This window comes from Thunnus maccoyii, chromosome 4, assembly GCF_910596095.1.
Source record: "Thunnus maccoyii chromosome 4, fThuMac1.1, whole genome shotgun sequence".
Lineage (NCBI taxonomy): Eukaryota > Metazoa > Chordata > Actinopteri > Scombriformes > Scombridae > Thunnus > Thunnus maccoyii.
Window position 1 is genome coordinate 1,073,955 of NC_056536.1, and position 14,770 is coordinate 1,088,724.

Genomic DNA, 14,770 nt, shown 5'->3' on the forward strand with positions numbered 1-14,770 from the left:
CCAACTGTGGTAAAACCAGAACCAGGAAAGAGTTAAACTTTCACTTCCAGATGACTGCTTTTGGCGGTCTCTGATGGTTCGTGTGGTTGGCGTGAACTGAGTCACTACATCCTCTCATCTTAGATGCTGGTGAATAAAAATGACAGAGCTGATAGGAATCATGACCAATAAACTAGTAAGACCTTCCACAACACGATAATGACTGACCACCACTACTACACACACACCCTGGAACATGAATACAGATAATACAGCTGGACTATTTGTTCTCAAGTAAACACTGGCTGAATGTGTGATACAAAGTTTACAACTGAGTGTAACTGTGGAATTAATACGAGTCGCTGTGTGAGTGTGAAGTCAAATACTCTTATTGTCAACAAATCTCATGTTTGGATCCAAACCAACAGTGAACTGATCTATTAACAAGTATTGCCTGATGTATCTTATTAAAAACACATCAGTGAGTCACTCCGCTGCACTGGGTGACTTGTTCCTTTGTCCCTGAAGACAGTGGTTACTGTAGCTTGTTTAGAAACGGCTCCAAAGACTAATGACAGCTATTATGTTTTCAGTCTCAGGAGAGGTTCCTAGTACGGCCGACGCCACTGAGCATGTGCAGGAACGCAGCTATGTTTACAGCTCTACTAGCTTGTTGTGTTACATATCACAACCTCTTGACTTTGTACTGAAGTTCTTGAAGAAATTTACAGTGTAGTACAGAGGTGATCAGTGGAGGATTGGATGTGAATATAATGTTAGTAGTTGTGTGTTCTGACCAGATGTTGTATCTGTTGTGTACAGCAGCAGACCGAGCATTAAGTTATCATATCATTATGATAATTGTTATTTTGTTAAATTACTGATAATAGTTACAATAATTATATTAAGTATTATTTTCTTTTAGTCATCATTCCATGTTGCTGTGGATTATGGGTAATTTTAGGAGTGACCAGACTCTCTGCTGGTCTGCAGAGAGTCTACAGAGAGTCTGCTTGAGGCCACTCGTGGACGTGATGAATGGTAGACATGGAGAAGCCCTCTGTAGTTGCAGATTGAATGTGTCTGTTACGTCTACAGATACTGTGAAGTGATATTTGGCATTTGGATTCAGCCTTAATTTAAAACGTCGAACATTAAACAAATGAAGGAATGACTGAACATACCGATAGCAGTACCGAACCAGGAAGCAGTACCAGTACCAGACTGGTCCTCCGTACCCATACTTTGTCATTTTAGCTACGGATCACAGATTTAAGATCCAAACAACAGACACTGAACATTCAGGCTGCATTAAACAAACACACACATGCTGAGTTGTGCATATTTTTTCAGGAACAGGTGAGACAATCAAATACTGTCCAGGAAGGCCGACTGGATGAACGAGTTCATGGGTTGGAAGGTTTCTGTGACACCCAAACACTGCACAGCAGTTTATTATACTATGAGGCAGGATTTTACAAGTTATCACCATATCTCACTCATTACAACCTTTATGTTGCTGGAGCTCTGTGCTGTGCCAACAGTTATCTCATTGAAATGAATAAGGCAGCTGCTGAACATGGTCTAACACCACTGTCTGAAAGGTCTACTGTCACTGATTGAACCAGCCATATTCAGTTCAACAATCAAATAAAGGGGGCAGAGCAAAGATTGCAGCTAACAGCGCTCAGATCTGCTGCCATTGTCATGGCCTGGAAATTCCCTTTGCCTGTCCCTTTGGTATTTTGTAGCGCTGCACAGCACATAAAGTGCAAAGATAAGAGCAGAAGATACAAACAGATGAGAGCTCCATGAAGGTGAGGCAGATCAGGTCACATGACTGTTTGGTGGATGACAGACTGTAAGAATCATCTGTTCATTTAGCTCCGAGCACACCGTTGTTACGGAGCTAAATCAGTAGATGATTCTAGACAGTCGGACTGGTGATGATCTTTATCTGCATTACTGTATACACAGTGGTGATTTTAGTCCACTGTATGGTAGACTAGTGACCAGCATGGATGGGAGTTTGACGACTGCTGTCTGACATTCATGGAGCATTCAAACACAAACATTGAGGAGCTGACAGTGTTAGTAGGGACAGGTCCTGAGAGGAGGGAGAGGAGGTCACTTGAAGGCTGACTGCAGTTCTTTGAAGGCGGCTCGTCTTTGTTTCTGATCCTCGGCCTGCTTCTTCTTGACTTCCTGCTCCTGGCGGATCTCCGCCTCAAAGCGGTTGGACTCATTGATGGCCTGGACCTATCCGACAGGGATACACACAGCTGTCAGGTGATGAAGGCCACAGCAGAGCTCCACATGTGTTTTGTAAGGAGACCTCTTTCCTCTCATAAATCAACATCTTTTAACTGTTTTAAGGAAAGATTCCTTTATAGATGTTTGTATTCAGATGGAACCACTGACTGCTGTTGCCTAGTTTTTATTTCCATGTCTTCATCTGGCCTGTCATATGCTGTCATTTTCAGAAGCAGTTGAGCTACTCAGAAATGTAATCAATTTGCATGTCAGCCATACCAAAGATGTTCTAGACATGTTTTGAAATCTCAAGAAAATGTGAAACTTTTTGCCTGTGTGGCCACAGGTTGTCAACACAGCAAATATCTGTATATGGATGAACAGAAGACAGTAGCAGTTGAATTTAGGCTATAAATCTAACTTTTCCCCCAAGAACTACTAATGTTAACCAATATTACTGACAGCGACTTAATGTTACTGAGATGTAAGATGCTCCTGTTGTTCTGAAACAGATCTGACACAACAGATGAGCTTCTACTTTAATCAACACAGGCCGCTCGAAGCATATTTTCATGCTTCCAGTCCATTTTCCTCCATTTTCACTTGTAACTACAGTGATTGTGTGTTTGGCTCTGAATGCCATCGACATGCGAGTGACCTACACTCAACACTGTGCCTGAACTCGTCCTGTGTGGAGGCTTTGTTAAACACTGGAATACATCAGCTTTGGCAGAGCAGCTTTCAACAGTAACTTTCAGTGAAGTCATTTTGTGTGAATGTATGTAGCATACCGTTTCTCTCTAAAGTGTTTCGTGCTAAAGTGTTGACTGTAATGAAACAATGAATGTTTGTTGTTAGAAGAAGTTTGGAGTCAACTTACTTTGGCTTCAAAGAAGGTCTTGGCTCCTTTGACCCCCTCTGTGGAGACATCGATTTCAGAGAGACGAGCGAGCACACCGAGGCCGCTGTCCTCTGCCAGCTCTCCTGCTGCTGCCTTCCTGAAGATCAGCAGGAACTGAGAGGGACCGGAAGAACACAGAGACATGAATGAAGGGAGCAGAAATCTATCACATCACATCTGACTGATTCTACGCTGGTTTTCTTGTCTCACCTCTCTGAAGCTGAGCTTGTTGTCCAGGTCCTCGTCCACCTCCTTGATCATGTTCTTCAAGCCGAGATGTGTCTGTGGAGCTTCAAGCTTCTCCATCATCAGCTTCAACTCCATCAGGTCGATGTAATTGTCTTTCCCAGCATCATACCTGACAGAATCCAGTAGAAAACTCATTACAGCAGAGCCTCCTACATTGTTCCACGTCTGCCATGCAGATATATGTAGGCTTTTCTCATTCAGTGTTTGAGGCGTCTGAGGTTTCTGCCTCTTGTCCATTACAATGAAGATGAAAGGAATTTAGTTGGAGATGCTAACAGAACTGAAAACTAGAAATACTGCCTCATGGTTGCATGCTTCTGCCAACCAGTCAGGTTGCACTTAACATCCATGTCTGTCCAGACTCATAATATTTGTAAGTTATCACTATATTGACGTGTGATTTCAGTGAGAAACATGCTGTCTTCACTTAGAGACTGTTTTCACAGAGGAGTGCAGAGGACTGATGGAGAGCTTCATCACATGGTGCAATGATCAAGACAGAGCGCAATTATGTCCCACTGGGATGGACTACACCAACAGGCTAAAACTAAAAAGTTGAGCCTTTATGGAGACAAAAGTGGTAACAATATCGGGCTGTGTGGGAGAGACAGACCCGACCTGAGCTGCACGGACGGCCTGCAGCTCAAAAACCTCTGACACATACCTGGACACGCTGCTGGTCACAGAGAACACACATGACAGCAAAAACAGAACAGCTGTTTAAATTAAAGGTGCGCAGTGTTTGGAACAGACATTTAAATCACTGAATATCTAACCTGCATTCAGCTGAAATGGTAACTGTAGAAAGAGCCTGAATGGGAAATGACTGCATGTCTGTGTGAGTGTGTAATTTCCCGCCTACGTTTACGAACTGTACTCACCATTATCAGCTGTGAAAAGTGTCGCACCAGCCTGTTATGTAGTGGAGTTTGCTATATTAGACATTTATGTGAAGTTTTGTCATAATTAGTGTATGAATTCTTGAGTTATGGCCAAAAACCTTTAAATTTGACCACCAAAATCTAATCAGTTCATCTTTGAGTCCAAGTGGACGTTTGTGCCAAATTTGTAGAAACTCCCTCTGCCTGCCTGCTTTCTAGTCCATCTGAGTTGAAGACATATAGATTAAATGCTTTACATTTATTTATTTATTTATTTCTCTCCCTCCCTCTGCAGAGGGACTGTGAGTTGTAGCAAGGTTCATTGCCACAATGAAGTTTTTTTCTAGAAGGGACTTTCAGCTGCTGGCACATTGCCCTGCATTTCCTCATTCTGTTTTTCTTTTTTGGGTGGGTGGGGTGGTATGGGTGCCAGTGTGGATGTTTGTGGGGAGAGAGTTGGGTGTTTCAGCTCAGTATTTTTTCCTCCTTCATTTGGACACTCAGTCACTACTTTGTTTTCCACTTTCCACTGAGGGCCTTTGATTATTGACTACTTGACCACAATTCTAAATGACAAATTTACACCAACCTCAGGGAATGTCAGGGGCCTTGGAAATAACACAAAATGTGGGAAGGTTTATTCTCATTTGAATCCACTGAAAGCTGATATCTTATTTCTACAAGAGAGACAAATTATACAACAGGTAGTTCCAACCAAGCAATCTGATTGGTCAACTAGACATTTAGAACATGATGTTCATTAGAGCATGACAGCACACCTAGCCGTGCTCAAATGAAAACTCACTATCTCAACTCATCACTATAAATATTACTCCGCCATTAATTAGAACTTTAGTGATGTCGCGCTAACAACAGCGGTCACTTCCAGGTAGACGACTGGTGGTTGATTTGAGTTGCAGAGATGTGTGAACTCAGCAAATTCCCGCTGAATGTCTTGTTTTGCTGTACGCTGGAGGACTTTGCCCCTATCTTTGATTGAGTAAATGCCATTAGGATGGTTATCTGTGTAAAATAGCACATACATGTCACTCCCTTTTCCTGCCTGCCTCCTAGCCTTGACTGTTGGACCACAATGGAAACAAGACATGTGACTTTACTGAAATATCCAGATGAATTTTAGGACTGTATGCAAATTCTTCATATTGTATTTTAATTTATCAAATAAAGTCAATCAAATAAATATAAAATCAATCAATCAATCAATCTCTCTTTCGAGATTTGCTGACATTGATCTCGGCTGACTTTCAGAAGTTAGAGTCAGTCATTTTAGGATTTATTTGGTTTATAAAAACACAGACTATCAAAAAAACATCTATTTAGGCCCACTCTGGATGGAGGTCTGGGTCTTCCAGTATTTAAAGATTACTAATGTTAGAGCGCTGGCATACTGGTAGTGGGGTTCACCAGACCATGAATCTCTCAATTCTGCCCTTCTGTGGCTAAAATTAGAGCTCATGTCCTTAATAAAACCATATGCCTCATTGTCCTCCTTACTTTTTACAAATCCTGTATCTGCTATTAAATCAATAAGTCACAGTTTTGTTGTCAGAAATTCACTCAAGATTCTTACTCAACATATTAAACATATCTACAGTCTGTGGCGTTTTGAAATATTACCATTTTGTCACAACCACACCTGTATTCCAGCAGTGCTGGATAACACATTTGCTACATGGTGTGTAAAAGGGCTTAAGTGCATAAAGGATTTCTCTTTACACAACAAGTTGGCGTCTTTTGGTCAATTAAGATTAGAGTACAATCTACCTCACTCTAAATTTTTTCATTATATGAAACTTAAGTATTTTGTGGGGGAAAACACCCCCCATCTGGAGTCCACTTGTAAGAGACATACTCTTCTGGAATTGCTTTCTCTTTCTCCAGCGAGTAAGAAGCTTATCACTAAATTTGTGAATTTCTTTTCTAAGGATTTTGTATCTGTCAGTTGTATTAAGAAGGTTTGGGAGAGAGAAATCAATGCTGTGTTGCCTGATAAAATATGAGGACCGCACTTTCCCGTATTCATAGTTGTTCAATAAACAGCAGACACAAGTTAATTCAGATCAAAGTGATTCACCTTTTTCATTATTCTTAGGTCATGTTACATAAATTTTACCCCTCTTTGTCTCCAATCTGTGATAAATGTAAATCAAATGATTGTAAGTTGTTGCATTTATTTTGGGACTGTCCACTAATTCATCCATTTTGGTCAAGAATTTTTTCTTTTTTTCTGGGGTTTACTGCAGGACTCTTTCTCCTGACGGGGACTTGGCTGTCGTTGAATGCTTACATACATTCTCTAACTGTCTTTAAACAATACTGTGTCTCCTCCGTCTCCGTCCCCCTCCCCTCTCCGCGACGGTCAGCGTTTCACTCCCCCTTTGAGTGAAGCTGTTCAGAACAACCATAAACACGTTAGATTTCAGATGTGGTCAGACAGCACATCGTAAGAACCAGTTCAAAGCGATCATAAATCATCATAAAAACAGCTGTGGTGTCCCGACTCCTTAAAAGAAACAGAAAGGTTTTTTCCTTTTCCACTAAAGCACAACTAAACTGTTTCAGTAATAGTTACGGCCGATCAGCCATTGATGGAAAATAAAGGACTAAAATGTTACTTCCTAACTCTTTTTTCTCTCTCTGCTTTACTGATAACATCCCTAACCATGACCCCAAAACCGAGGTACATACCGAACCATGACTCCAAAACTGAGGTACATACCGAACCATGACTCCAAAACCGAGGTACATAGCGAACCATGACCCCAAAACTGAGTTACATACCGAACCATGACCCCAAAACCGAGGTACATACCGAACCATGACCCCAAAACTGAGTTACATACCGAACCATGACCCCAAAACCGAGGTACATACCGAACCATGACCCCAAAACTGAGGTACATACCGAACCATGACTCCAAAACTGAGGTCCATACCAAACCATGACCCCAAAACTGAGGTACATACCAAACCATGACCCCAAAACTGAGGTACATACCGAATCATGACCCCAAAACTGAGGTACATACCGAATCATGACCCCAAAACTGAGGTACATACCGAACCATGACCCCAAAACCGAGGTACATACCGAACCATGACCCCAAAACTGAGGTACATACCGAACCATGACCCCAAAACCGAGGTACATACCAAACCATGACCCCAAAACCGAGGTACATACCAAACCATGACCCCAAAACTGAGGTACATACCGAATCATGACCCCAAAACTGAGGTACATACCGAATCATGACCCCAAAACCGAGGTACATACAGAATCATGACCCCAAAACCGAGGTACATACAGAATCATGACCCCAAAACCAAGGAACATACCAAACCATGACCCCAAAACCGAGGTACATACCAAACCATGACCCCAAAACCGAGGTACATACCGAACCATGAATATTCTGTACCATTACACCCCAGTTAGATCCAGAACTTATCAACCATGTAATAATTAAGAAATAAAAAGCTGACCATAAACGATGCACCTAAACACAGGATCAGTTAAAAAGGCAATAAATATAAAATAAAACCATTAAAATTAACAGAAGGAAATGGAGTACATATAAAACCAGGAGTATGGCAGAGAACACACAGGTGTGGCTCTGAACTATGATACATGTTGACTCAGACTGGACAAAGGGCATGTTTGTACATACTAACGGAATAATAATGATTCATTTTCTTACTCTCAGCTTTTACTTACCACACATTGATTAATCAAGATCAATAAAATACCAGTGATAAGTTTGGACACGTACACCCACTGACTCAAGGGTTAATTCAACAGTGGCTACTTTGAGGAATCTAAAATATGAAACATATTTTGGTTTGTTTAACACTTTAACTACATGAATCCATATGTGTTATTTCATCGTTCTGATGTCCTTTATTGTTCTACAATGTAGAAAACCCTTGAATGAGAAGGTGTGTCCAAACTTTACTCGTGTTTGTTTTTTTATACGTGTTTCAAAATAAAGTTGATCAAATCAAATTTGGAATAAAATTGATACGACTGTCAAAAACTGAACTTTCCAAATAACTTTCTCTCTCTCTGTATATATCGTGTGAGACTCGCCCCTCTCCTGCTGGCTCACTTCATTTCCCAGTCACCACCCACAAGATCCCCACACTGAAAGACATACTGGTACCACCGTGTACAACACTGCCTGATGTCTACATCGCATTTGCAGCCTTCAAATATATACACACTACTTTACTGCGAGGTTTAGATTCAGTACAGTGTATGCAGGACGGAACTGCAGAGGATGTGTGTTTTTGTGTGAGTGTCAGCTCTGAGCTGGCCTCAATACAGAGGAAGTCAGTCTTTATCAGATGGCACTTCCTCCTTGGCAGACAGAGTCATGTCTAGCCGAACTCATTGCTTCCTGAATACTCACTCCAGAGATAATAGAGTGGCTAAAGCTAGCAATCATGCAGTAATAGACTGTGGGGGGGGGATACACCAATTACATAACTTTCCCACCACCAGCACTGTCATTTTGCTTTTTTTAAAAATAGAAATAAAACCCACTTAGTTCATTTTCACGTATCAGTGCCCATGTTCATCAAATAAAAGAACCTAGTCGGATGACAGACGCTACAATTAGAAACTGAAGGCGGCTGTTCTGTGACCGTCTGCAGCAGTTAGACGCCTCCTTCTCTCTGATGGAAACACACCTAACTGCTCTCATGTCTCCCTGAGTCTCGGTGCTTGTTTTTGGCAGAAACTCTCCCGCTCTCTGCCTGCTCTTGGATGGTAGGTGGGTTGCTCCGGTAGCTGCAGCCTCACCGTCACACACACGCTCTCTCTGTGTCTCTCTCAGCTGCACACTTGCTACGCACTGAAATATTCCTTAAAGGAGCAACGCCGGCAAGAGTTTCCCAGGCAACGACACAGAGGTTGACTCACGTTTTGGAACAGCACTGCACAGAGGCTCCCAAACGTAACTCATTTCCAAATGAATAGATATTTGGTCTTATTTATGGCATTAAAAAACTATTTTTTTGTCCTGGCGGGGGTTGTCGTTGGCCTGGCGGCCCACCAGTCCTGTACTATTATAGAGGAAACACTGCTCATGTCGGCTGTTAAGCTGCACTATATTGAATAGTTCTCCTAATATTTTGTCCATCTCATGTATGTTAATGGGTTTGACAAAATATTAGGAACACTTTTTGATATAATGCACTCCTGTACACCACCTCCACCTCCCACACCTCCCACTACGACCTCACTAACATGAAGCAGAATTATCACCTTTCTGACAATGTCAACAAAAAGTGAAAATGGCGGAGCTGTTGTATTGGATTACATTAGATTGCACAGCTAAGTTGCAAAGCCCCTCCACTCTGAGCCTGTGAATATCCTGACTCTGATTGGCCAGATTCCATATCTATTCTCAGATATTTGTTTTCCACAGAGGATTCTGGGAGAACAGCAAAGAGACACAGGGCCTCGTTCCCATGAATGTTCTCCTTCAGATTCTTATCAACCACAGAAGTGTCACTGTTTTTCAGAACATCCCAAAATAGACAATAAGACATTTGTTGTATTCCTCCGTTCACGTGTCTGTGCTCACTGAGGCATGAAGTGTGGTTACATCACAGGGAGGGACCATCTAACACCTTTGTTTCATTCTGACGTCTTCTTTATGCTTTTGTCTTTACATATAACTTATTACCACTTTAATTTAATCTGAGACTATAATTAACATTTACCAGCACACTAGTTTTCTATTTAAAAATGTTTTTATTTGTGCTCGGGCTGGCCAACATGTTGAATTAATTCAACTTTCTGTTTTGCACGTGTAAAATGTCTAAATCATAAAATCCAGTCATTACAATATGCACAAAAAGTTCATTTTTAGTCAAAACGTCCTGTAAACTGTGATGTGATCAGTTTCACATGTTCAACTGCTGCACTTTACAGGACTGTAGTGACTACAGGTGGTGAGATGTCTCTGGATGTCTCGTAGTGAATTAAACAGGTTTGGTACATGTGAGAAAATGTCTCATTGGAGACAAAGTAAACAAACTGCTGTCAGTACAAGTCCTGGACAGACAACATGTTGTTAATACAGATTCTGAAGAGTAACGACCAAACCAGCATCTGACGGGTCCATCATGACATCTGCAGGTATTTTTAAATGCTGTTCAATGTGCTGCAGCTGAGCAGATAATTAGCATCTAGCTGCTAACTGATGTCAGCGGTGAGTGTTTGTTTGGTGGCTCGTTCAACAAGCTGCAGAATAAGACGTGTGTTCATGTTTATAAGTTATCATCAAGTTTTGATGATGTGGACACAGACTGTTTCATACACTACTGTGTTTAAAGGGGGAAGGTATCAGACCTCATACTGCACTCTAACAGTTGAGTATTGAATATTTTATATATTTTAAGATTTGATTTAAACATTGGACGTCTTGAATGTTGTTTTCATTTAAGAACATGGGCAAAAGTTCCTCGCTTTGATTGTTTTACAGAATAAATGGAAAGCAAAGTTATATTTGCCCCCCCCCCCCCCCTTTTTTTTTTTTGGTTAATCTGAAAAATAACCTATTTGATGTGTAATGATGACAGCCTGCAGGTGATGCAGGTCTTTCATTATTCTTACTGGCCATATTGTCTAATTAGTGCTACATGTCTCTACTAAAGGAAGGAATCTCTGTCTGTCTGACTTTTACACTAAATGCTGTTATAGTTATATTTTAATGATCAAATTAAGTCTATAAATGGGCTACAGGTGATCAAGATCAGGCTAATCTGAGTTTCAACACTCATGCAATTAGCATTAGCTATTAGCATTCGAGTCTGAGATCTTAGGAGCAGTCTTAACACTTTTTTACACGTTAAACATTAAACACACCATTGAGAAACTTCTCAAGGAGAGACTGTGATGAGAGCTGTGAGTCATGTGACAGCCGACAGACTCTGATCCGTCTGAACTGAGAGGTGAACACCATATCTGGTTTCTGAAACGTGGATCTGCTACCGAGAGTAGTCCAGTAGAAACCAGGACACTGTGGCATGTAAACACTTGATCCAGGTTTGGTAGAGAAAGAGGCTTGGAGTCATGTAAACATGAATATGAATAACCAGGTTTCTCATGTTCCATGTAAACATCTGATCCAGAATATGATCAAAACCACAATACTGGTGTGCATGTAAACTTCATTTTTACACATTAGGATGCTTTAACTCACAAGATAAAGGCTCAAACTGTAAATATGTGATTGGTGTGAACCCTCTGAAGATGCCTGGATGTGCCTGGACATGACAGGAACCTGAGGAATCTGGGCAGGGCATCACACACTAACAGCCACCAGTCAGGAACATGCAGAGACAAAACCTCAATGTGAGCACGTCCACGTCTGCAGCACCATGCATCCTAGAACTGAAAAATGTCCACACCTCTCATTTATATTAATTTACAATGAATTTTTAAGCATCAGAGACACAACCTGCCTCAGTAAAAACAGTGTCAAGAGAAGGGCGGGAAAAGAGATGGACACACACACACACCAGCTGTGACTGTCTCATGAAACCATAACAGAACCACAACCATAAAGACAACAACACCGAGAAGAACAACAGGATGAACGCAGGACTCTTTTACAGAACACTGTGTGCAAAATATAGATGCTCATAATAATAACTTCATTTGCATCTTCACTTGTCAAGCCAAGTGTCAAAGATATTCTTTGTCACAAAGTGTTTTGCTGTTATTTATGGTCACACTACTCTCCTCTGCTCTGTATGGTTGACTGCGGTCAGAGCTGTGTGTGCTGCACACAGGACAGACAGGTGAACTACTGGAGTTGTTACGTTACTGTAACTGCAACCAGCAGCGCAAATGTTCACTGAATTTATAGAAAATCAGTAAAAGCAAACTCTAATGAATGCTTGTTTCCATCTGCTGCTGTTATGTTAATATATTAGAGTCGGTTCATCAAGATCATCAAGGAGGAAACAACGAGATGACGTCATTAAAGGAGCGACAGTCAAACTCAAATGATAGAAACCATGTGTTGAATTCACATCTTTAGAAAACAAGTTTTTTCAGTGTGTTTCTGGGTCTCTGATGTGAAATAAGACCACCCCGTCAGTTTGGTGGGGGCTAGCTTTACTCTTGTGATTCAACAAGCTACTCATATGTGATGCCCCTTCTTACATCACATGGGGCGCGAAGCTAAGATCAGCTAAGCTAAGGGGCGAAAAATTCTCGCTGCTTGCCAACAGACGGCTGCTGAGCGTCGGCGAGCTCTGCAGGAGAGAGGCGGCCAAGGAGCCAAAGAGTCCTGCATCGCTGCTGCTGTCTTCTGCAGGAATAAACACCTGATTCTGCTCAGATCTGGAGCGGTTTAGTCGTAGAAGGAGTTTGTTTTTTAAACTTTTGGCATTAGGTGGATTTATCTTCAATCTGGCTTCTCAACCTAGCCGAAGAGGATGAACAGGCTGCTGTGCTGCTTGATCCCAAAGCATGTCAGATACATTTAATTAAGTGTGTTAAAGAGGTATAATATGATCCCTTTAAGAGTATGATATTATTTCTGGGCTGTTGTTTTAAGCTAGGTGTACCTAATAAACTGGCAGCTGAGAGCATATACTGCTAGTGTCATATGACATGATGAGAAGTTAAACCTGTTGCAGACCTGGAATGACTGAGCTTCTTTTTATCCATCACCATGTCTGATCTTATGAAAGCAATTGTCAAACTAATGTAACTAATGTGCATGTTACTCCAGAAGGATTGAATTCAGTCACTACTTCTTGAGGTCCTGCCCTCAGCAGTGTGGGCTGAGAACACTACGCAGTATTGTACAGTCAGAGGAAGTCACCAGCCTGTTGTCTCATTTCCTTATCACTGACTTGTGTAAGGTCTCCACCCTGCATTCCTACAGAGATCCATGTCTACTACAGATTTGACATTTTGTTCAGGTGCACATACTAAATCTTTTACTTATTAAATGAATTTCAGTTTAAGTTCAACCATTTAACCTCACAAAATGTCAAGAATAATGACAAACACCTTTCATCAGCTCCTAGCAGTAAGTTACTCTGACTGTCTTTGAGCTTTGTTCACTATTCTTCACTCACTAGTGACTAAATCTAGATAAACGTTTCTTTCCAACAGTAAAAGTATCTGATTAAAATGCGACTTCTATGAGCAACCTGCCAGCTCAGCTTCCGTATGAGCAATCATGATGTGACCTCCCTGTCAGAAGTCAGTGACTCATAGGAAATAAAAATGGGGAACCACCAGCTCGCCTGGAGGCATGTTAAATATTTAATAGTTACCAGTATTCACCAGTATTCACTAGGACTGTCACACACTCACGTTTTGAACAGCTTCTCCATGTCTTTGATCTGCTTTCGGGAGAACTCTTTGAACTCGGTGTAGGGGTTGAACACCTTGGTGCTGGGCTGGCAGTGCTCGCCCTGCCCCTCGTTCAGCTCCCCTCGCCGCATCAGTTTAGCGCCCAGCTCCGAGTCCGCGTTGGCCGTACTCGGTTTATCCTCCGCGCCGTTCTGGTGTTCCTGGAGCTCCACGGCGACGGGCTCCTCGGTCCCTTCTTCGATCTGCAGCCGACGGCTGAGCTTCGACGAGAGCTCATCTGTGGCCATTTTCAAACTGGACAGTCAATATTGAAGAGTGTTATCAAGCTAACTAGAGTAGAGCAGAGCCTGTCCGCGGTCTTCTGTCCGGCTGTGTCTCCTCCCGCAGGCTCTGTACGGATATCTGTAACAATAGCGAAGCTAATTAGCCTCAAATGTGCTCGCTTAAACCAAAGTTTAGTTTGAATTTCCTGGGAAGAAGCCTCACATTCAGACTACTACTTCCACTCCAGGATGTTGCACATTGGCTCAGCAGCTACGTAGAGCTCCGTGGCCCTGTGACGCTGTAACCACGGTAACCACGCCTCTTAAAGAGACAGAGAGCCTGACAACAACTGTTCACACTCACCAAGCACCTTATTAGGAACACCTCTGCAAACTAATGCAATCCAGTACAACAGCTCTGCCATAAATTCTGCTTTTACAAAGATTATACATTTCCAGTTTCTGTTGAGATTGTCAGAAAGGTGATAATTAGAGGAACCCTTCTAAGTTTGTACTGGTTTCATAGGGGTCAAACCCCAGAGGGGTTGAACCCTTCTAAGTTTGTACCGGTTTATTATTAGGTTTCAAACCCCAAAGAGATACAATCCTTCTAAGTTTGTGCTGGTTTATTTTTCTTTGTCTTCCGCCACGGCTCAAATTGCTGTGAGCTGGAATGAGCTAAAACCATGAAACTTGGCACAATAACTGGAAACGATGTTCATGTGCTTTTCAAGAAATATAAACCCAATCTGCCAGATGGTGGTGCTGTAATTAATTCAGTTTTTGAAAGGTTACGCCCCTCACACTGTAAGTCCGATTGACTTGAAATTTCATGTGCTCAAGTCCAGCTCAGTGTGCTCTACAGAAAAGCCCC

The 14,770-nt window shown here is 41.8% G+C and overlaps 1 protein-coding gene across 1 annotated transcript; it reads right to left on the reverse strand.

Annotated features, from left to right (window-relative positions):
• Window positions 1–1,404: 1,404 nt before the first annotated feature.
• On the reverse strand, window positions 1,405–14,195 carry efhd2 (EF-hand domain family, member D2). Its single transcript, XM_042409704.1, has 4 exons — window positions 13,634–14,195; window positions 3,344–3,491; window positions 3,113–3,247; window positions 1,405–2,238 (listed from the first exon to the last, which is right to left on the reverse strand). The coding sequence occupies exons 1-4, from the start codon at window positions 13,918–13,920 to the stop codon at window positions 2,107–2,109; spliced, it is 702 nt and encodes a 233-aa protein (XP_042265638.1). The 5' UTR covers window positions 13,921–14,195; the 3' UTR covers window positions 1,405–2,106.
• Window positions 14,196–14,770: the final 575 nt, after the last annotated feature.

Bases quoted from the DNA above. Each gene is read 5' to 3' on its own strand.
- efhd2 (XM_042409704.1), bottom strand. From the start codon at position 13,920: ATGGCCACAGATGAGCTCTCGTCGAAGCTCAGCCGTCGGCTGCAGATC. The intron at 3,492-13,633 runs GTGAGTGTGTGA...GGATTCTGTCAG, and splicing joins ATGGAGAAGCTGTTCAAAAC to GTATGATGCTGGGAAAGACA. The intron at 3,248-3,343 runs GTGAGACAAGAA...GGTCCCTCTCAG, and splicing joins ACAAGCTCAGCTTCAGAGAG to TTCCTGCTGATCTTCAGGAA.